This window comes from Astatotilapia calliptera, chromosome 22 (assembly GCF_964374335.1).
Source record: "Astatotilapia calliptera chromosome 22, fAstCal68.1, whole genome shotgun sequence".
Classification (NCBI taxonomy): domain Eukaryota; kingdom Metazoa; phylum Chordata; class Actinopteri; order Cichliformes; family Cichlidae; genus Astatotilapia; species Astatotilapia calliptera.
Genome location: NC_137442.1, coordinates 25,637,505 through 25,659,049, shown reverse-complemented (window position 1 = coordinate 25,659,049; position 21,545 = coordinate 25,637,505). Strand labels below are relative to the sequence as shown.

Sequence of the window (21,545 nt, the reverse complement as noted above, 5' to 3'; positions counted from 1 at the left end):
CAGAAACTTCTGTGACATCAACTTAACTAAGGCTCATTACAAATTTCACAAAACACTGCTGAATACTTTTAATATTTTTTTATTAGTTATTTTTGTTTTTGTTGTTATTTTGATTTTAATAAAACAAAATAAAATAAAGAATTAAATCATTTCTTTGGTTTTTTTTATTTAATTTATTTTACAAATAAATTAATAATAATATTAATAATAATAACAACAAATTAGTGCTGTCAGCGTTAACGTCATTTTACCTAATGACGTTAACGCTGACAGCACTAATTTGTTGTTCCCAGAGAGCAAGCCAAACACTGGTCCAGAAAAGGACGATCTCTAGTAGATTTTGTTTTAACCTCCTAGGACCTGGTGTCCACATATGTAGACATAACATTTTGGGTTGTCTAGACCAAAATACAAAATTTTGCTCTTCAAAAACCTGATATCCACTTATGAGGGAGGACATGACACTGCCACTGTTCAATCGAAATTTAAAATGAATGTCCTCATATGTGGATCTCATTCTTTTGAGAAACAAAAAAAAGATAGTCCGAATCTGATGTCTTGGTTTTTACCTTCATCGGGTCCCAATCAACCTAAATGGCACAGAGGAATTAAAAATGCATGCCATGAAAGTTCAGGTCTTAGGAGGTTAAAAATGTCCCTGCTGATGAGACCAGTGAATGTGGGGCGACGGTGGCAAGAAAAAACTCCCTCCTGGAGGAAGAAATCTTGGGAGGACCAGGCTCTCTGGCAGGACCCTCCCTCCTGAGGGCAATACTTACCTATACTTGTCCTCCAGTGTGCGATGGTGGGCTGGGACGACTGCTTTTCCTTCTCAGCATGATGATGACCTTAACTTCCTTCCTTCCTTCCATTTCCTGTTTCAGAACTGAGAATGAAGACAAAACTGGTTAACAAGGTAACAGGACATTTAAAAATTCTCTCACTTCAGGATGAGATGCTGTGTCTTCTTACGTTTCTCTTGTAAAACAGGATGTAGGCCGACTGCTGCTGTTCCTGACAAACTGCAGATCCAGTTGTGTGGAGCACCTGTGCGTCATTATAGGTGAGCCAGCGATCTGATGTAGAGTGCTGACTCTCCTCAGGATGGACAGAACTACAGATGTAGTGTCCTGAAATCACATTAAGACAAATGAATCCAACTTCTGGAAGTCAACTGATTCAAGCAAACAGTGATTTTGACTTAGTGCTTCTTAGAACATCAAAAGCTTTTGTGTGTGAGTCCTTCACTGAAAAGTAGCAAGTTTCATTTTCTGTTTGTCACAAGTCTGTTGTTTTACCTGACTCTGTGCCTCCATAATGACTGATGATGCTGCAAAGACTATAACAGCCACCACCCTGAGAAGGAACAAATCCAAAGAGTGTTAGTTTCATAAAGTCTCACATCAGTGCCATAATTAAGCTGATTTGCTGAGGCTACGTCCACACTAATGCGTTTTCGTTTGAAAACGCATCGTTTTCTCTCCGCTTTGACCTCCCGTCCACACCGAGACGGCGTTTTCCTCAAGGAAAAACACAGCATCTTGAAAACGCTCTCGAAAACGCATACATTTCAAAACGGAGTTGTCCCATCGCAGTGTGGACACTCGAAAACGCAGACTTTCTAAAACGATGACGCATTTTGGTCATGTGATGCAGTCATGTGAGCAATTAAACAAAGATAAGCCGAGTGCATTAGACAGCAGTTGTTTTGATTGCTCTCAACTTTGACAGCCCTAAAAAAGATTAATATCAGTTTGTACATGCTCCGGATAGCTTTTCTTCAAATTCTGTAATTCTCACTCACTTTTGCGCATGCGCAGGACTGGAACGTAAGCGTTTTCGGCCGTTTCAATGCAGACGCACAACTATTTGAAAATGACTGAAAACGCCAGTGTGGACACGGAGTTTTCAAATCTATCCGGGCTAGTGTGGACGTAGCCTGAGACGTTCTGCAGTCTGTTTTTACCTGATTGGATGGCACCACCAAGTCCCTCTGCAGCCTGACGGGGTCATCCACCTTCTTAATCTTGTAGGTTTGTGTAAAGCCAAACCTCTTCAGATGCAAGATCAGAACTCTGGCAGAAAAGAAAAAAAACACAAACAAGGTAGAAAATAAGAAGAATGAGTGTCAAACACAAACAGAAGATGGGAGAAAACGACTGCTCAAGTATTGTCTCGAAGAACTCTGATATTTGATGCGCCACAGTTTGGAAACCTGGTCAGTCGATCAATTCTGATGTGACCTTACTCACCTTGGCAGTGTATCAAAAGACGACTTCAGTTCTGAGGCCGTCCCTCCACAATCACAGCGAAATTCTATTTCTTGTTCCTGAGCAACAGCACAGAGAAAACAGGCTTTATGGTAGAAAGAAATCTCAACATATGCACACACACATGCACACAAACACTAACAAAAAAGGTGTGTTAAGATCGCTGATACGACAACTCTATTGGAATTTGTGATCTTACCTTCAAGTATGTCTCTAACATGTTTATAATAGACCCCTCTGGAACAAGGTCTAGAGACAAGCTGGTGAATTCCTCTTGCTGTGATGATTGGTGACCGCAGCTACACATTTCAGGAGTAACGTAGTTAAAGTAAAGATCAGGTACGTGGAAAAGAGGTATATGAAAATATTGCAACCAGCTCTGCGTTTCTGAAAGACAGGCTTACCTCTTGCATGTCCTCATGTTTTCCATTTTAAAAATGTGATGGTCTTCTACTGGGCAGCTATAACTTTGGCCCAGGAGAGCTGCGTTCCTCTCCAGGTGAGGTGCGAGCCTTTTGACCTCATCGAGGAATAATGTTAGGAATTCATGAGCGTCCTGAAAGAAAAGCAGAGAGATTTAAAACAGTACATCAAAATCAGAAGGTAAAGCAAAAAACGAAATGTCCAAATAGCTGACGCACTTTCTGTGCACTGCCGGTGTATTCAGGAGCTTGACTGCTGAATGCCTTCTTAAAAGCTCTTAGGTGGTGATCTTTAAGGCCATAATCTGTTGACTCGTGACAGTCCCTGACATCAATAAGCCTTCTGTAGAAAGGAAGGGTAAACAGACATTTCTGCTGTTAGATCTCTTTGTTCTTCAGGTTTTTGAAGAAAGTAGAAGGTTGACGTAGCGCACCTTAAGAGCTGAGCTTCTGGATCTGTGCTCCACAAAACCCCCTGACGCCTGATGTCTCTTATGAACTCCTCAATGTTGAGGAGGCTCTGCAGGCAGGAGTTCATGTAGCAGGTGTTTCCGATGTTTGGAAACCTGACACACACGCGCAACGTTTACAGTATCAGTGTAAAATAATTCATTTTCTCCACTTTGACAAAGTGAGTCTTTGTGCACCACGTGTACTCACCCGAAGCAGTCTATAGTCCCAGTTTGACTTTCTATTTTTTTCCCACCGCATGCTACACTGCTCCAAAAAGGTAAAAACACAAACACAAAATTAGGAAAGATGTCAAGATTCTGAGCAGTGTATGCGCATGTATGCATGAGCTTTGAAGTTGAAACATTTTGGAGGACGTCCAAAAGTAGTAAAAAAGATGTAAATACACAAGGTGGAAGAAAAATGCCAATAAAAGGGAAATAAAACAGCTCCAACTAAACCACTGCTATAAATATCTCCAGCAGCATTAAAGAGCGGCGCATTTCTTTACCTCTGATGAGACGTAGAAGGAATTTCCTTCTCTGCCACGTTTTGTTTGTGTAATTTCTGTTTAGAAACAAGAAAACCAACATCAGTAATGGCATAAAACAAACATACCAAGGGAGTCTCTCCATGAAAAGTGTCCAGTTAGAAAATTTGGTATTATTTCATATTATTTATCACTTCAGTGAGCTGTCAGCTCATGAAGCAGATATATAGGAATATCTTTAAATAAATTAAAAACAATTTATTCATGCTTTAAAATGAGTTTTAAAGTTTGTCCTATGAAATACAAAATCCTTCATTTGGTTCTGATCAAAATTCAGTTTTTACAGAAATCATCCATCAAACTTCATTAAAAGATTCAAAAATGCTTATTTACCATAAAAAATATTTAGAGAAACATCCTGCAAGTCTCTTCAAACTTACCTTTCTGTGAAAAAAAAAACTTTAAACATCTTTGAACCTAATTTGAGGACATGGATGTGCTAAATTGCTCTTAATTCTTCGCATTTAACTGTGATGAGTAAATGCTTGATGACAGTGACTCTTTCCATAAAACATACCTTCCAGAATTTAAAAAGAAACCAGCGACACTTTTTTTGTGTCTTCACAGTGCTGCTCTCTGCCTCTGCATCGCTGTCAGTTTGCTGCAGAGGACGAACAAACATAAGTTTATTAAAAAAGTAAAGTCACTTTAAATTAACAAGTGCAATTTAAAGAGAATGTGCATTTCATATGTTTCGTGTAAAAGCAAACCGAGGAACAGCAGAGGTGTCTCCATTTTCTCTTCTTCTTTTGACCATTTTCAGCAACACAAGCATCCGGGATGCTGACGAGGACAAAAGTGTAAATGTTATTTTTCAAAGTGGAAATTTTTAACAAGGAGTACATGCTGGAGATTGCAGATAAAAATTAATAACTGTAATGGAACAAAATCATGTATTTTGTACATTTACACTCTACATTTTCAAACGCTAATCTCTGAATCAATAGAAATTATAGACAAGACTAGAAGTAGTAAAAAAGATGTAAATACGAAACACCAATAAAAGGGAAATAAAACAGCTCCAACTAAACCACTGCTATAAATATCTCCAGCAGCATTAAAGAGCGGCGCATTTCTTTACCTCTGATGAGACGTAGAAGGAATTTCCTTCTCTGCCACGTTTTGTTTGTGTGATTTCTGTTTAGAAACAAGAAAAGCAACATCAGTAATGGCATAAAACAAAGTATATGGTAAGAAAATACAATATCCTTCATTTGGATTCAAAATTCAGTTTTTACAGAAATCATCCAAGAAGCTTCCTTAAAAGTTTCAAAAATGCTTATTTACCATAAGAAAACATTCAGAGAAATGTGCTGCGAGTCTCTTCAAACTTACCTTTCTGTGAAAAAGAAGTTTAAACATCTTTGGACTTGATGTGATCGCAGCCAAAATCTCCTCAGCTTTGCAAAAGTTCAACTGAAAACAAGCAGTCAAAGGTTGTATATTTATAAACTTTCAGCATAGAACGTTCATACCCTGAACAGCAAACATCAGCATTATGATGTATGGGGCTCATTTGCATATTTTGGAATGTATGCTCATTTGAACTGTATGGTGCTCGTCTCCAAGCAACTGCTACAAAAACAGGTCAAGTCAAGTGGCTTTTATTGTCATTTTAACCACGTGCAGAGGTACTGTACAGAGTGAAATGAGACCGCGTTCCTCCGAGACCCTGGTGCTATATATGACATATACGGACAAACCCAGGACTACATAAAGTGCAGTGTGCATAAATTGCAAAAATAAACAAGACAAAACAGTGCAAAACTAGACAGAACAGGACGATACAGACACAAGACAATGGAAATGTGCAAAATGCTGAGTATTGTGCAAAAGTAACTTGGTGTCTGTATGTATGTGTATGAGTGTGAGATACTGCAGATAAGTGCTTGGTAGTGACATGTGTGAAGGTGTGCGTGTGCCAGTGCAGTCACTGAGTGTTCAGGGGTCTGACGGCTTGTGGGAAGAAACTTTTCCGTAGTTTGGTAGCGAGGGCCCGGATGTTCTGGGACCTCTTTCCAGAAGGCAGCAGGGTGAAGAGTGTGTTTGAAGGCTGTGTGGGGTCCTCCAGCAAGCGGGTGTTATAAGGAGGGGAGAGGGACTCCAATGATCTTCTCAGCTGCTCTCACAATCCGTTGTAGGGTACTGCGATCTAATACGCTGCAGTTACCATACCAGACAGTGATGCAGCTACTTAGGATGCTCTTGTTAGTCCCACTGTAAAAGGTGGTGAGAATGGATGGTGGGAGATGGGCTTTCCTCAGCTTCTGCTTGAAGTAGAGACGCTGCTGGGCCTTCTTGGTTATGGAGCTGGTGTTGAGGGAGCAGGAGAGGTTCTCCGCCAGGTGGACACCAAGAAATCTGGTGCTCTTGACGACCTCCACAGAGGATCCATTCATGTTAAGTGGGCAGTGATCCCACTGTGCTCTCCTGAAGTCAACAATCTCTTTTGTTTTGTCCACGTTCACAGACAGGTTGTTGACTCTACACCTCTACAGATGGCCCGCAGTGCAACCCTTCAGCTTCCTACTAGATTCACCTATATACAAATTTAAAGACCTAGGAGACTTACTTCTCGTCACAGAGTTGTAGCATTCACAAGATTTTCAGAAAACTTGAACTCAAGGTCAAGGTCACTGATATTCAAACTGACCCCAGAACTTTAGTAGATGCACCAATGGTATCAATTCAAAATCCTACGCTTCTCGTTCCATTTTTATTTCACTATCTGTAACTAAGACAAATAAACAGTATTTGAGACACAAGTCACTATTAAAGTGGTTCGTGAGACTCCACATCTGATAACAGTATAACACACTGCTTATTTATGTAAAATTGTCATCAATAAATGTGTTCAAAACAGAAGCTACACTGGCTTTAAAAGTTTTTGTTAACTCTGACTACCTGTCTGCTCTTACCTGTTTCTTTTGCTCTCTGCTGTCTTCATCCTCCATCCAACTCTACATTGTATTGTTAGGGATGACATGATGAAACTGAAGGGTGTCTGGGCACCGAAAAAAGAAAAGAAGAGAGATTGGATTAGGCTGCAGCTGGCGTGCCATTCTCTCACTTCAGGATGAGATGCTGTGTCTTCTTACGTTAATCTTGTAAAACAGGATGTAGGCTGAGTGCTGCTGTTCCTCACAAGCTGCAGATCCAGTTGTGTGCAGCACCTGTGCGTCATTATAGGTGAGCCAAGGATCTGATGTAGAGTGTGGACTCTCCTCGGGACGGACAGAATTACAGATGCAGCAGCTGTTTCCGATGTATGGAAACCTGACACACAAACAAAAGTTTACAGTATCAGTGTAAAATAATTCATTTTGTCCAGGTTGAGAAGGTGAGCTTTGGTCCTTGTGCACCACGTGTACTCACCTGAAGCTGTCTGTAGTCTGAATTTTATTTTCCATTATTTATCCACCGCCCAAATGTTTCACTGCGCTACTGCAAAAAGGTAAAAACACAAACACACAATTAGACACTGAGCACTGGATGTGCATGCATGCATGAGCTTTGAAGTTTAAACTTTTTTTATCATCAACAATTTTTATTTATTTCATTTTAAACTTCAATAACAGAGCTTAAGGATAACTACATAAATAAATAGTTTAAAAACAAACAAACAAAAACAACACAACAACAACAAAAAACAAAACAAAGGGAAGTTATCCTATTCTTTCTTCGCACACCAATTCCCACACCACCACTCTGTCATTACTCCTCTGTTCTTCAAGTTACAGAAAGCCAGCTTGTAAAGGGGGACCAAATACAATCATATTGATGCAATTTGTCTAAAAGGTTATTAAGAATGCAAAGCTGCAATTTGTGCCGTCAAACCCCAATGTTAAGACGTCGTCGCATGCTAAAGTCAGTGACCATGGCTATGCTAGCACTGAAGCTGCCAACATGGGCTTAACCCTTGTGCTCCCCTTCGGGGCAGCTCCGGACCCCGGGGGTCCCAGAGTACCCCTGGGTCGCATTTCACAGGCCGCGCATCAGGGTTGGCTCCCGCGCCCCGTACACCCACGTTTCCCTCCCTGGATGCCACTCCCGTTTCAATTTTTCTCCTAGTTTCAGGCAGGCTCTATCATGTTCGTCCATGGGAGGCCGCTGTTAATTGGGACACGGCCTACGTCAGCTGCTGTTGAAATCAGGTGATAGACTATGAGCACGTTAAAAAAAAACAAAAAAAAACTATGTGCACGTTAGCATATGCTACTTCCAGTGCGGAAACTCCTGTGGGGAGCTTTGTTTCCGGTGTCCTAGTCGCGCTTTGTTTACGGTCCAAAACAAGTTTAGCAAATGAATGAATCAAGCCGCGATTTACATTTCTATAGATGTCTTGGGCATTTACCCAATATATCTGTAAATGATCTTCATCGACTTGTTGATTTTTTCCCCCGCGCCTCAGAGCAAAAGAGAAAAGGGATTCAAATGTTATATTTCTCAGTATCTGTAAACAGTTGTCCCTCGTTTATCGTGGGTGTTATGTTCTAAAAATAAGCAGCGATAGGTGAAATCAAGTCGCCAATTTTATTTTTTGACAGTGCAAAACGTTTCGTCGACATCCACTGCACTTCAGAGTCACACTGCTAGTGATCGATGCAGCGATTCTGTACTGTACAGGAGAGACGTCACGGAGGAGATCGTCTGCAGCGATCAGGACACAAGGTGACGTAAAAAAAAAAAGCATGCAAACTTGCGCTAAAAAATCTGCGAAACAGCGAGGTGAAAGGTGAACCACGTTATAGCGAGGGACCACTGTAATTTGGAAGGTAAGTCACAACATACCCTTCGTAAATACTAATGTATAGAAACCCTTACCAGCAATCGTTCATTTTTTGTGTGGCTTTTTTTCACGGTTTGTTAACATGTTGTGTAGGTGTGTACTTGACTAGCTGATATTAACATAACGGGGGAAACATCTGGTTTGACTATTCTTCACCTGTAGTTTGAATGCTGAACATTTGCCTGTTTAAATCACAAGACCAGTCACTATACAGAGATGTGCTTCTGAATGTGGACGATGTGTCTTCTGCTGCAGTGATGCAGTTCTGCTTGTGTTGAGTGACGTAAACAACTGATCGATCTAAACTCTTTAAATTGATCATTAGATTTTTTATGACACAACAGCAGTGAGTGTTCCCACCTTCTGCTCTTTGTAACTTAACGCGATCTTTCCGTTTTCGAGTTTTGGACATGATTTTGGAGTAAATCTTCGTAGTAGCGATTGACCGCAAAGTAAAACTATCGGAAATGTACAACCCTACATCCGGTCTCAAACCAGTAATTTACTTTACTTTACTGATTACTTATTTTCAAAAGTAATTAGTTACTAAGTTACGTTTTAAAAACATGATTTACAACCTGAATAGGTAATAAAGCGATAGATCTTTCAGCCCAATTCTACTTTTTCTGCATAATCCATCATATAAAATGTAATCAAATGAAAAAGTCTCTTTTTAAAACTAGTTTATAATGCCAGATATGTGGTCAAGGTGTCACTTCGTTGCCGCCTTGAGTTGAATGGGAATGATCTTATCACTCCTGTGTTTGACATACTGAGATCTAACTTCAGCGACTTGACATATTCCAGCCTGCCCATGAAAGATTTCTACAGTACTGTGCCACGACCAGGTGAGAATGCCATGGATTACTGGATCCAGTTGAACAAGTCCATTGACGCTGCTGATGAGTGTCTCCGCAGGCGTGGCAAACTGGTAGAGGACCCCAGTGGTGAGGTTGTTTCGATGTTCATTAATCACTGTCCTGATCACAGTCTTGCCTTGTCTTTTCAACTGAAGGCTCCTGAGGAATGGACTGCGGCTGAGGTTCAGAACCGTCTGGACAACTATGTGAGGAAAGTAAGACAGTCTAGTGTTTTGTCTCATAATACAGCATGTCTGTCCATCCCACATCTGAGCCCTGTTACTGTTAACAGCCAGCCCCACTCCAGTAGTGCTCAAGCAGTCCCAGTAACACATGAGCCAGCCTCGTACCCTATGCCCTCTGTTCCCTCTGCAGACACATGTCAGCCTCTCTCTTCTGGTGACATGGTAAGTGTGCAGCAGCCCTCGGCTTGTCCTCCCTCGACTCCTCATGTCATGCTCCAATCTTTGCCAGTTTCCGGCCCTCCTCCAGCTGAGCCAGATGTTCAACAGATGGTAGCACTGTTTGACAAGGTTCTGTCCATGTGCACTGCATCACTGGTCCTAGGTGCCCACAACCCACGGGTCATTCCCATGGGCACCGCAGTGCTTATCGTGCTTCTTGCAGAGTGTGTGGCTCACATGAACACACAACCCATTTGCATTGTAGGCTGTACAAGCTATGCCACAGCCGCTTTGACCCTGGACACATGAGGCGTGAATGCCCACAGTTGCGCCAGAAACAAAGCATTTCAGTCCCTCCTCCCACCAATGCTGCTTTAAACTAGCCAGCCCATGTAACGAGAGGGGTAGCATGGGCAGTGTTAATGAAACCCTCACAAATGTAACAGATCCAGAAACCATATATGTTAACTGCTGTAGTGGCCTCTCTGATGAGAAGACTGTTATTATGGGTTCACAAAGAGTTGGCAGGGCTAGTGAGTTGTTTTACACCCCAGTGTCCGTCAGTGGCCGGTGGTCCTTAACAGGCATGCTTGATTCAGGAATTATGTCATGCACACTAAGTGAAGAGGCTGATTACAAGCTAAGAGCTGCTGGTGTTGCTCTGATTCCGCAGCAGGTCTCTGAAAATGTGGTGCTGGTTGGTTGCGGTGGCCTTCTCACACAACCCAAATGCATCTGTGATTTGGAAATATATGGGTCTAGGTTGTTTGTGCCAACGTTTGTGGTTCCTGGGCAAAAAGATGAACTCATTGTGGGGAGCAATGTGATCCGGCCCATCATTCAGAAGATGAAGGCTGATACAAATTACTGGGAGCTTATTAACTCCAATTACACTGGCACTGATTGTGAAGACTTCCTGCAGTTGCTGAGTTGTATCTCACGGTGGTCTGCTCCTGTGATGCCAGATAAAGTAGGTACAGTCAGGTTGCGGAAGAGTGTCACTCTCCTGCCACAAAAATAATATGTAGTTTGGGGAAAGCTGCCAGCTTCTGCCCTTGTGTCTCCAGAAAGTACTGCCATTGTGGAACCCACGTCAACCCGTTCCACTCCAAAGAATATAATGGTGGGGAACATTATAACACCCATGTGGGGAGATCGTTGGGTCCCTATGAAAGTCCTTAACCCAACAGAGAGCCCTGTGACACTTCGTCGCAATGCTAAGACTGCGGATGTCTTTCCTTGTATTGCTGTAGAGGACCTGCCCATCACTCAAGGTCTCTGCGAGACTCTGACTGACCAGCATACCAGTTTTTTTTGTATTGTATTGTTGTATCTTTATTTGTTTCAGACATATAAAACAAAAAAACAATATATACACACTACATATATTTTCATTTACAGATACGAATATATATGTAGATATACACACACACACGTATGTGTTCAGATAAACAAAAAAATAAAAATAATGAAATAAAACAAAATCGTCTGACATAATGTAACAATGTTTGGTCTGAAAAGGAGTAGGAAGAAGTATGAACATACTTATTAATTCCTACCCCTGCTCAACATCTTATTGATCCCACATAATTCACCTAATTCCCATCATCACATACTCCACACAATACACGAGGAGAACCTATATAAACATGGCTACCGTGATTGATATAATTTGGATATAATTTGATATTTTTATACATACAATGGGTGATCATCTTTATTGGTATCATATTCTTCCAAAATCAGTTTTCGGAGTATTTTCATGAACTTACTAATTCCTGAGCATTGCTGTAGATCTATAGTAAAACTATTCCACAGTTTTACCCCATAAATAGTGACACAAAAGGTTTTGACCTTTGACCGTGCTTTAAGAATCCTTAGATTCAATTTCCCCCTCAATTCATAGTCTCCTTCTCTGTCATAGAACATCCTCTGTATATTTCCTGGTAACATATTGTATCTGGCCTTGTACATAATTTTTGCAGTTTTATATTTTATAAGATCCATAAACTTCAGTATTTTTAATTTCAAAAACATGATGTTAGTATGGTCTCTAAATCCTGCTTTAGTAATCATCCTGATTGCTTTTTTTTTTTATTTTACATATTGGTTGAAGTGCAGTTTTATATGTGTTTCCCCAAATTTCCACACAGTATTCCAAATATGGCAATATAAGTGAACAATAAAGTACCCGAAGTGATTTGGAAGGCAAAAAATATTTAACTTTACTCAGTACAGAGATGCTTCTTGACAGTTTGGCTTGTATATGCTTTATGTGAGGTTTCCAGCAGATTTTGTTATCTATTATCACACCCAGAAATTTTGTATCCGAAACTTGCTCTATTTCAACATTGTTTACTAATAATTTTGCTCCTGCATCTTTTTTACAATTTCCGAATAACATAAATTCCAAATTTAATGATAGCTTATTTCTATCAAACCATGTTTTCAGTTTAATCATTTCTTGTGTGACAATTTCCAAAAGCTGCTGTAAATTCTCTCCAGCACAAAAAATATTTGTATCATCTGCAAATAGAATAAACTGTAGTATATCTGATGTTCTACATATATCATTGATATAGAGGATAAACAGCTTTGGTCCCAATACTGACCCCTGCGGAACTCCACAAACAATGTCCATACACTCTGATTCATATTCCCCAATTTTCACAAATTGCTGCCTGTCTCTCAAATAACTCTTTACCCATTCTAACACCACTCCTCTAATGCCATAATACTCCAGTTTATCAAGTAATATGTCATGATTAATTGTGTCAAAAGCTTTTTTTAGGTCAATGAAAACACTAACTATACATTGTCTTTTATCTATATTGTTGGTGATATTTTCGATCAGTTCCATTAATGCCAATGATGTTGATCTATTTGATCTGAAACCATACTGACTATCCATTATTATTTTGTGTTTATCTATAAATTTGTCAAGTCTATTACTAAAGACTTTTTCCAGTATTTTTGAAAATTGAGAAAGTAGAGAGACAGGCCTATAATTTGTGAATTGGTGTCTGTCACCATTTTTAAACAGTGGTGTTACTTTAGCTGTTTTCATTTGTTTTGGGAATGTACCAGTTTGTAAGGACAAATTGCAAATGTGTGTTAAGGGTTTGGAAATGCCCTCTATCACTCTCTTAACGATTTCCATATCAATGTCGTCAGAGTCTGTAGAGTTTTTTGTTTGTGATTTCCCAACAATATCAATGATTTCCATTTCTTCCACCACCGTTAAGAACATTGAATGAGGATTGCGGTCAATGAGTCTAGTTTCTTTCTCTACAGAATCTGTTATATCAGGAATTGTTTCAGCCAAGTCTGGCCCAACACTTACAAAGAATTTATTGAATTCATTTACCACATCTCTCATATTAGTAATATTTCTATCATTATTTGCGAAATACGAAGGATAGTCTGCCTGCCCCGAGCCCTTTTTGATGATGGTATTTAATGTTTTCCAGATCCCTTTAATATTATTTTTATTCATAATCAGTAATTTTTCATAGTATTCCTTTTTACATGACCTTAAAATACTCGTTAATTTATTTTTATATTTCTTGTATTTATTTTCAGCTTCTGTACTTCTGTTCATTATAAATTCTCTGTATAAGGTATTTTTCTTCTTACATGCATTTTGCAATCCTCCCTCATCAGACTCTGTGCCTGACTCTGCACAGCTACTCAAAGACGCTGGGTTGGCTGATATTGACATTGAGGGCTGTGAAGTGTCAGATGGGTGGAAGAGGAAATTGGTGGGGCTTGTGTTGACTTACCAAGATGTGTTCTCTAGAGACAAACTGGACTGTGGTGAGGTGAAAGACTTTGTCCATCATATCCACCTCACTGACGACCACCCTTTCAGGCTTCCCTATCACAGAGTACCCCCGGCTCACTATCATAAGTTGCGAGAGGTGCTGTCAGACATGGAGATGAAAGGCATCATCAGTAAGTCCACCAGCAAATACGCCGCACCACTGGTAATGGTTTGGAAGAAGTCAGGTGACTTGAGGATATGCACTGACTTCCGCTGGCTCAATGCCAAAACCGTTAAGGATGCTCACCCACTGCCCCATCAGGCTGACTGCCTTGCTGCCCTTGGTGGGAATGCTTTCTTCAGCACCATGGACCTCACATCCAGGTTCTACAACATTCCCCTCCATGAGTCTGACAGATGGTACATGGCTTTCACTGCACCTCTTGGCCTGTATGAGTACAACAGACTTCCCCAGGGTCTATGCAACAGCCCAGCATCTTTTATGCGGATGATGCTCAGCATCTTTGGTGACTTGAACTTTTCCAGCCTCCTGTGTTATCTTGATGACCTGCTGGTGTTTGCACCTTCAGAAGAGGAGGCCCTAAAATGTCTCGAGATTGTTTTCTCTCGCCTGAGGACTAGCAATCTGAAGCTGACGCAGAAAAAATGTCACTTTCTCAGACGCTATGTGAGGTTTTTGGGTCATGTCGTGGATGCTGGTGGTGTCTCGGTTGATCGGGATAAAGTGAGGGTTATCGCCAGTTTTCAGAAGACTGACCTTATGGATGGTGACGGTCGCACCCCTTTTCAGAGGAAAGTGAGATCCTTCCTTGGCATGGTGATGTTTTACCAGCATTTCATTCCAGGGTGCTCTCATATTGCAAAGCCACTCTTTGCTCTAACTGCCGGTCAGAAGAGGACTAAAGGCTGCCATGGGAGTCAGAAACCTGGAACCTTTCGTAAGCTCACCCCTCAAGACTGGACTCCTGCTTGCGAGAAGGCATTTGAGGGACTCAAAGGTGCACTCCTCAGCTGTGCGGTGCTGGCACATCCTGATTTTGAGAGGCCATTCATCCTTTCAACTGATGCTTCCATGGATGGGCTGGGTGCTGTATTATCCCAGGTGCCAACTGGTGAGGAGAGAGCAAGACCTATAGCCTTTGCTAGTAAGTCTCTCAGCCGCAGTCAGGCCAAATACCCAGCACACCGGCTTGAATTTTTGGCTCTGAAATGGGCTGTGTGCGATAAATTCAGCCACTGGCTCAAGGGTCACCGGTTCACTGTCTGGACTGATAACAATCCTCTCACATACATTCTGACTAAGCCAAAGCTGGATGCCTGTGAACAGCGTTGGGTCTCTAAGCTTGCACCATACTGCTTTGAGATCAAATATGCTCCTGGAAAGCTGAACATCGTGGCAGACACCCTGAGCAGGGAACCATTTGTGAGGCCTTTGGCCCAGCGCCTCCTGTCGGAGCCGTACTTTGAGCTGCTAGAGCAAATCAGTGATGTGAAAGATGCCAGTGTCCAAGATGCCTTCCGTTTGACCTGTCAACCTCAATCGATACGCAGTGCTCCACCCTCTGCTGTGCTTGATGTGTCTCTGTCAACTGATGACATGCCTTCCCTCTGTGAGTGGGAGTCTGCTTCTCGCCAGCGTGCAACATCCCTCGCTGGTCACCTGACCTCCATTAGTCCACCTGACTGTGATGTCTTTCATGCGCTGTCCCATGCTGATCTCCTGTCTCATCAAACAGGGGATCTCCAGAGTAGCCCGCTATGTTGAGCGTAAGCGCAGACCCAACAGGTCCCCATTTGTCAGAGCACCAACATACGTTGCTGCTCCTGAAACAATGGGATAAGCTCACATTCCTCAATGGTGTCCTCTACAGAGTTGTGAGGGACCCACTGGCCAAACACAAGAGATTCCAGTTTGTGGTACCTGACTCCCTAAAACAAGTGGTGCTGTCTGGCATACACGACAATGCTGGTCATCAAGGTCAACCTCGCACACTCACACTCTCCTTGGCTTGTCAGCGTTTCTTCTGGTATGATATAGAGAAGGATGTGCGCGATCATGTGAGAAATTGCCGCAGGTGTGTTCTCAGCAAGACCCCAGAGCCAGCAGCTAGGGCCCCGTTAGAAAGCATTAAGACCTGTGCTCCACTGGAACCTGTGTGCATTGACTTCTGGTCAGCTGAGGACAGCAACAACAAGTCTGTGGATGTCCTTGTGATTACTGACCACTTCACAAAATTAGCACATGCATTCCACTGCCCGGATCAGACAGCTAAGAGAGTTGCTAAAAAGCTCTGGGATGGATTTTTCTGTGTGTATGGCTTCCCTCAGCGCATTCACTCTGACCAGGGAGCTAGTTTTGAGAGTGAGCTGCTTGCAGAGCTTCTGGTTTTGGGTGGTGTTGCCAAATCCCACACTTCACCATACCACCCCATGGGTAATGGTACCACAGAGAGATTTAATCGCACCCTTGGAAACATGTTATGGTCCCTCCCCCCCCAGATGTAAGCAGAAATGGCCGCAGATGATACAGTCCATAGCGTTTGTGTATAACTGTACAGCACACGAGACCTCCGGCTTTGCGCCATTCTACCTGATGTTTGGGAGGGTCCCAAGGTTGCCAATTGACCTCATGTTTCGGGATGTCCTTCATGATGACACCATTTGTGACTATGATATCTATGTCAAGTCACTGATGGATGACCTGTGCTCTGCTATGCTCCAAGCCAAGGAGCACATCACGATAGAGCAGAGACACCAGTCTGACCAGTACAACAGAAAGGTGAAGGGTCTGCCTCTATCACTAGGGGACCAGGTGTTGTTGGCAAACAAGGGAGTCAGAGGAAAAAGGAAGCTCTCTGACAAATGGGGACCTGTTGTGTACACGGTAGTCGACTTGGATCCTGCTCTTCACATCTGCCGTATCAGAGACAAAGAAGGTCATGAGCGTGTGGTGCATCGCAACCTGCTCCTTCAAGTTAAATTTTTGCCCTTGGATACAACATTGAACGACGATCCTGCACATCCTGCTGTGAGCGTTGTCAGTGGCCCCCCTGAGTCTGACCTGGATGGGTCTGTGACATCTTTTGGGGACACAGGAGCGTACCTCCTGCCACCCGTACTGTGGATTCCGTCTCCAGCATTGGCGAGTGTGATGACCGCACACTATCATGGATCCATCAGCAATCCGCCGCTGACCCAGTCGAAGATGGCGTTCATGAGACCCCTCCTATGATAGGTGCTCCTGATCTTGGTGGGCTGGCTGGTTAATGTTATAAGTGTGTAGTATGTGTGTATCATAAATGTGTTTTAGGTGCCCTAAATGCTAGCATGAATATATACTCCTTGCTAGCTTGGAAGTTGTGGTGGGTTGAGCTAACCCTCTTCCCCACTGTTTGTATTTGGTCGTAGAAGCTGGAGTGGGCAAATTATTTACTTGGAGGCCTTTCTTTCTTTTACCTTTTTTATCAGGTATGTTGGATTTCATGTTGTTGTTGTTTTTTATCTTATGTCAAATATGTTAAGGACTAGAAAAGCGCTATACAAATGCAGGCCATTTACACTCACTCTTTTAAATAGATGCAAGTAAAACACAGCAGAAAATAAATAAAATCAAAGACTCAGCAATCCTGTTGCTCTATTTCTCTATTTGCTCTATTTCACCTGTATAGCAGGAGTGGGGCAGGCGGAGGTTTGCCCTGGTGCAGGTGTGTCGCAGCAGTCAGTGGAAGGATCTGGGAGTTTCTCTGTGAATTTCACATTACCGTGGCAGCGTACTCAGTGCTTGCTCGGAAGTTTAGGGGAGGGGGGGGGGGGGAGTTTCGCTGTAAAAAGAATGTTTTCTTCCCATGCAGTGAACAGCTAATGTTTTTGTCACTTTTTACAGAATCAAACTCAAAGTAAGGTCAGTACTTCCACGCTTTAACCCTTTAAAACCGGTCAGAGCGGGCACGCTCCGTTTTGCGCAACTACTTTTAAATCCCAGTAGCACTGCAGCCATGTAAGCTAGCAATAATTTTTTTTGCATATGAAACCGGAGGAGTTGTACTTACATCTTATGCCATCAGCTTGTCCTAGGTCACAGTTTCCTTCCACATATAGCTTTGCAGAAACTGCATAAAAAGCACTTGCAGCAACAAAAACATAATATTCCAGAAACACGCTTTGCCGATCCGATCAGCTGTTCATACCACTTCCTAGTTACAATAGACGACAGCGTGAACTATCGCATTACCTGTCCCGAAACCGGAAGTGGCGTCATTTTCGCGGAAATGTAGTTTTTTACCATCAGGGCCTCATGAGCATATACTGGTGTTTTTAAAAGTTATGTTTGACTTTATGACTTTCTGTGTCGTGTCTGGGATGCTTAGAACTCAAATTGCACTGCTGGAAATAATTTATTTAGATGCATATGCTGCTTTTTTGCAAATTAGGACTATAATATTTGTTTTCGTTTTTCCTGCAGTATATAAAAATTGGTGTATTTCAAAAATAAAACTATGAAGACACTCAAAATAAATTTCCTGTGGTGGGAAACTATTTTATGCAACTTTTTTGTATTTACAGTTTTGAGGGATAAGCCTCTTAAATTTCTCTAACTAGAAATATATGTTAAAAAAACAAAAACGATTTTCAATTTTTTTGTAGTTTATTGCACTTTCTTGCATAACTAAAACCGATTTAGAGTGCTTTATTTAGCTGTGTAAGGTAATAACTGAAAATATGAAATAAACACACATGTAAGCTAAGACTCTCTAAAAAAAACAGCATTGTTGTTCGGCTTTTCATTTCGCCATTTGTTCATTCACTTGAAGAGCAAGTAACATAATATAGGTCAAGTGATCAGTTTGATATCAATCTTTTGTGATACACCGTCATATTTACATTATTTGTCCAGTATGAAAAATTTGCTTTGGTACCTGGTCAAACTCAAGCTCTCTTCTCTCTGCCAGTGCACTTCTCCTACAGCAAACTCGCAGGCAGCAGCTTCTCTCCCCGCTTCTCACTCACATGTGTAAGTGTTCAGAGTTCATCTTTCCCAGCCAAGAACAAGACACCGTCCTCCAAGAGAAGTGGACTCAATGGCTGAGCAGTTGTCCAGCTTTGATCCAAGGTTGTCCCTGGTTAAAATTCTGCACCTGGAATTCAAATCCCTGAGGGAATCGTGGAGTTGTGTCAGCAGCAGGTGGAAACTGAACAGGCCTGATCCGTCTGAACACTGAACCTGAAGTCTCTGTGGCCACAGTCAGAGCTAGTTAAGTTCTCTCAAAAGGAAATGTGCTTCAGTGCTACCTTTATTACCTCTTTTTGTAGAGGAGACACTAAAGCATCCTTTATGAGAGGAAGTAATTACATTCCATAATTCATAGCGATGCATTATCAAACCATTAATGAAAACCATCGACAAAAGTGATTCACATCATATCAGTGTTGATTATCATTATTCCTGTTTTTCATTTCAGTGAAGTGCTGATATGCTTTCAATTTTGAACATCATGCTGATGGAATGAAATCGGATTTGTGTGTGACTTTGCATGAACAACAACATTTATAAACTCTCTGAATCCAAATTATAAGATCTATTACACGGATCAAAGTGTGTTTAGGGTCCGCTCCAGTTTACTTTGTATGATTAACATCTGCATTATCATATATTATTCACCACACTTCTTTCTTCTTTATAAATTCTCATTCACATCAGAAAGTAGGCATTTTTTTTATTCAAACATTCCTTGATATTTAACTTTCACAATGTGTTAAAGCTTCAGTCTGTATCATACTGTGTGTGCTATGTGAAATATTTTAATCTAAACAAAAAAAAAACTCTTTACAAAAAGTTTTCTCATATTTATTAAAAAGCATTATCACTCAGAGGCTGTGGAGAAAGAAATGTGAACACCTGGAACCCCGCGGGCACTGACACAGCTGACCTGAATGACTTGTCTGACTCCGCCCCCAACAGAACTTCTCCAAGTTACACTGAAAATGAATCACAGTGGACACTCAGGTGGCATGCTTTATTTTGAAAGGACTTGAGTGGTTCTTCCCTGAGGTGTCAGTTTATTTTTACCAGGACAGTGACTCTGCGTCTCTTCAAACGCCGACAAAGTCCAGGAAGTCGTCTGAAGATGTTTTCCTTGACAGCTGAGGCGATGTTTGAAGCATTTACCTGAGAGATGACACATATTAAAGGTGTCTTATTCTGCTTCATATTCCATGTTTTTTAATCAGAGACTCTGTTAGTGTATCTTGGCATGATTCACAGGACAAAGTAATGATTCTTTATCTTATTCTAGGACTTGGTGCAGCCCCTCAGTTCATACTCTGTCTAAATAACAAGTTTTAGCTCTGCCTCTTCAATCTAATCCAGTTATAAACCACATTTAAAAACTATAAAGTTCGCAAAAGTGCTGTACATAAATATAGGGAGGTCACACAATGAGAATATAATAAAAATACAAAATGTAAAAAAGTTGACACACCTACATAACAAACACCAACACATGACTGTAAATACAAGCAGAAACAATCAAATTAAGTATTCATCTTTCACACTGTGCTAAAAGAGTAAAACTAGAGACAATTTTTTTCCTGGTTGGTGAGCTTCAGATAGCCAGCAGAGGGGCAGCCAATTGGTGCTAAAACCAATTATGGAGACGACGTTGACCATAAAAGGAAATCTGTTACACATTGATTTCAGTGTGCAATTAAAGTAGAAAAGTGTTTGGATCAAATCTATTACTTATTGATTTCTTTATCTTATTTGAAACTGTGCTTAATCAGCGGTGGAAAGTAACAAAGTACAAATAGTTTTCTTGCTGTACTTGACTAAAATTCTTTCAGGTGTCTGTAATTTACTTGAGTATTATTTTTTCTGATAACTTTTTACCTTTTCTCTCTTCAGTTTAACACAAATATTTTAACTTTCTGCTTCTGACATTTTCTAAACAGGCTTTTATTTACTGTGTCAGGAGTAGTGTCGTGGATGAGAGAAGGAGGACCCAAACACTGGACTCACAGGCAGGTAGGTGAAGGTGGATGTTTATTGCCGATGGAGTGAACAAACAGTACAGAGGTAGGAAATGGCTGGCTGGCTGGCTGGCTGACTGACTGAACGAACGAACGAACGAACGAACGAACGAACGACCGACTGACGAACTGAACATACAGACGACATTAACATCAATGACACGACAGTAAACGAGTAGAAACAGAGGGCTTAAATACACAGACCGATGAGGATGATAATGAGAGACCGGTGAGTACACAGCTGAACATAATCTGGCTAATGACACAAGACGAGCAACACAGGAAAAGCAGGAAGTGAGCACATGGAAGTGGCAAAATAAACTGAACATGAACAAAACCGAAAACACTGGATCACCGACCCAGGAACCCTGACAGTACCCCCCCCCCCCCTCCACAGGCTGGCACCCGACGGCTAAAAGAGAAAAAAAAACAACCCCAGAACAAAGTGGACTTGAACGGCCTCTAACAGCATTCAAGGTTCAAAAGAGGATAAAAGGGAATAACACTGGAAAATAATTTTAAAGTTACTATGAGCTCAAGAAATCACAGCAAGCACACAAGCTGTTTATTGTGAACTGTGTCTGTGAAGTTAGGATTTTTTTAATATTGTGAAACATCATCATAATAATGGATTGCATTTATATAGCGCTTTTCAAGACCCTCAAAGCGCTTTACAGTTCCACTATTCATTCACTCTCACATTCACACACTGGTGGAGGTAAGCTACAGTTGTAGCCACAGCTTTCAAACTTTTTGATTAAACTGTATTCTGCACACCTGGTAGCCACCTGGAAGCCACCTAAAGCTGGATTGTTAGACCATGTGGCACTAACAAGAATAAAGTACAGAGCCATGAAAGAGGCAGAAATGTTGTTACTGCACGGCGTCAACGCGTTAGCGTCGTCCAGTCCCGAGCCTTATCTCCTACAGTCTTAGAAACACAAAACTCAGCTTGTTATTTGGTGGTTTTGAAACTAAACTTAAACAGTC

At 41.4% G+C, this 21,545-nt stretch overlaps 2 protein-coding genes across 3 annotated transcripts; both read right to left on the bottom strand.

Annotated features, from left to right (window-relative positions):
- Window positions 1-73: 73 nt before the first annotated feature.
- On the bottom strand, window positions 74-3,765 carry LOC113014589 (ubiquitin carboxyl-terminal hydrolase 37-like). Its single transcript, XM_026156238.2, has 11 exons — window positions 3,654-3,765; window positions 3,353-3,409; window positions 3,127-3,258; window positions 2,912-3,035; window positions 2,675-2,826; window positions 2,470-2,569; window positions 2,253-2,329; window positions 1,967-2,075; window positions 1,299-1,356; window positions 973-1,130; window positions 74-886 (listed from the first exon to the last, which is right to left on the bottom strand). The coding sequence occupies exons 3-11, from the start codon at window positions 3,228-3,230 to the stop codon at window positions 881-883; spliced, it is 888 nt and encodes a 295-aa protein (XP_026012023.2). The 5' UTR covers window positions 3,231-3,258; window positions 3,353-3,409; window positions 3,654-3,765; the 3' UTR covers window positions 74-880.
- A 597-nt stretch (window positions 3,766-4,362) lies between these two features.
- Window positions 4,363-19,739, bottom strand: LOC145423749 (uncharacterized). Of its 2 annotated transcripts, XM_080296497.1 has the most exons (7): window positions 18,446-19,739; window positions 7,068-7,136; window positions 6,791-6,968; window positions 6,611-6,696; window positions 5,028-5,108; window positions 4,774-4,829; window positions 4,363-4,475 (listed from the first exon to the last, which is right to left on the bottom strand). In XM_080296497.1, the coding sequence occupies exons 2-5, from the start codon at window positions 7,100-7,102 to the stop codon at window positions 5,105-5,107; spliced, it is 303 nt and encodes a 100-aa protein (XP_080152623.1). In that variant the 5' UTR covers window positions 7,103-7,136; window positions 18,446-19,739; the 3' UTR covers window positions 4,363-4,475; window positions 4,774-4,829; window positions 5,028-5,104. The 2 variants fall into 2 exon arrangements, with proteins under 2 accessions (XP_080152623.1, XP_080152624.1); XM_080296498.1 differs by lacking the exon at window positions 18,446-19,739 and having other exon boundaries at window positions 7,068-8,911.
- Between the last annotated feature and the right edge of the window lie 1,806 nt (window positions 19,740-21,545).

Excerpts from the sequence above, each read along its gene's own strand:
- LOC113014589 (XM_026156238.2), bottom strand. The coding sequence starts at position 3,230 with ATGAACTCCTGCCTGCAGAGCCTCCTCAACATTGAGGAGTTCATAAGA. Across the intron at positions 2,827-2,911 it reads ACACCGGCAGTGCACAGAAA|GACGCTCATGAATTCCTAAC; the intron begins GTGCGTCAGCTA and ends CTTTTCTTTCAG. Across the intron at positions 2,330-2,469 it reads TGTTAGAGACATACTTGAAG|GAACAAGAAATAGAATTTCG; the intron begins GTAAGATCACAA and ends GCTGTTGCTCAG.
- LOC145423749 (XM_080296497.1), bottom strand. The coding sequence starts at position 7,102 with ATGGAAAATAAAATTCAGACTACAGACAGCTTCAG. Across the intron at positions 6,969-7,067 it reads CAGACTACAGACAGCTTCAG|GTTTCCATACATCGGAAACA; the intron begins GTGAGTACACGT and ends TTTGTGTGTCAG. Across the intron at positions 6,697-6,790 it reads TCCTGTTTTACAAGATTAAC|ACACCCTTCAGTTTCATCAT; the intron begins GTAAGAAGACAC and ends TTCGGTGCCCAG.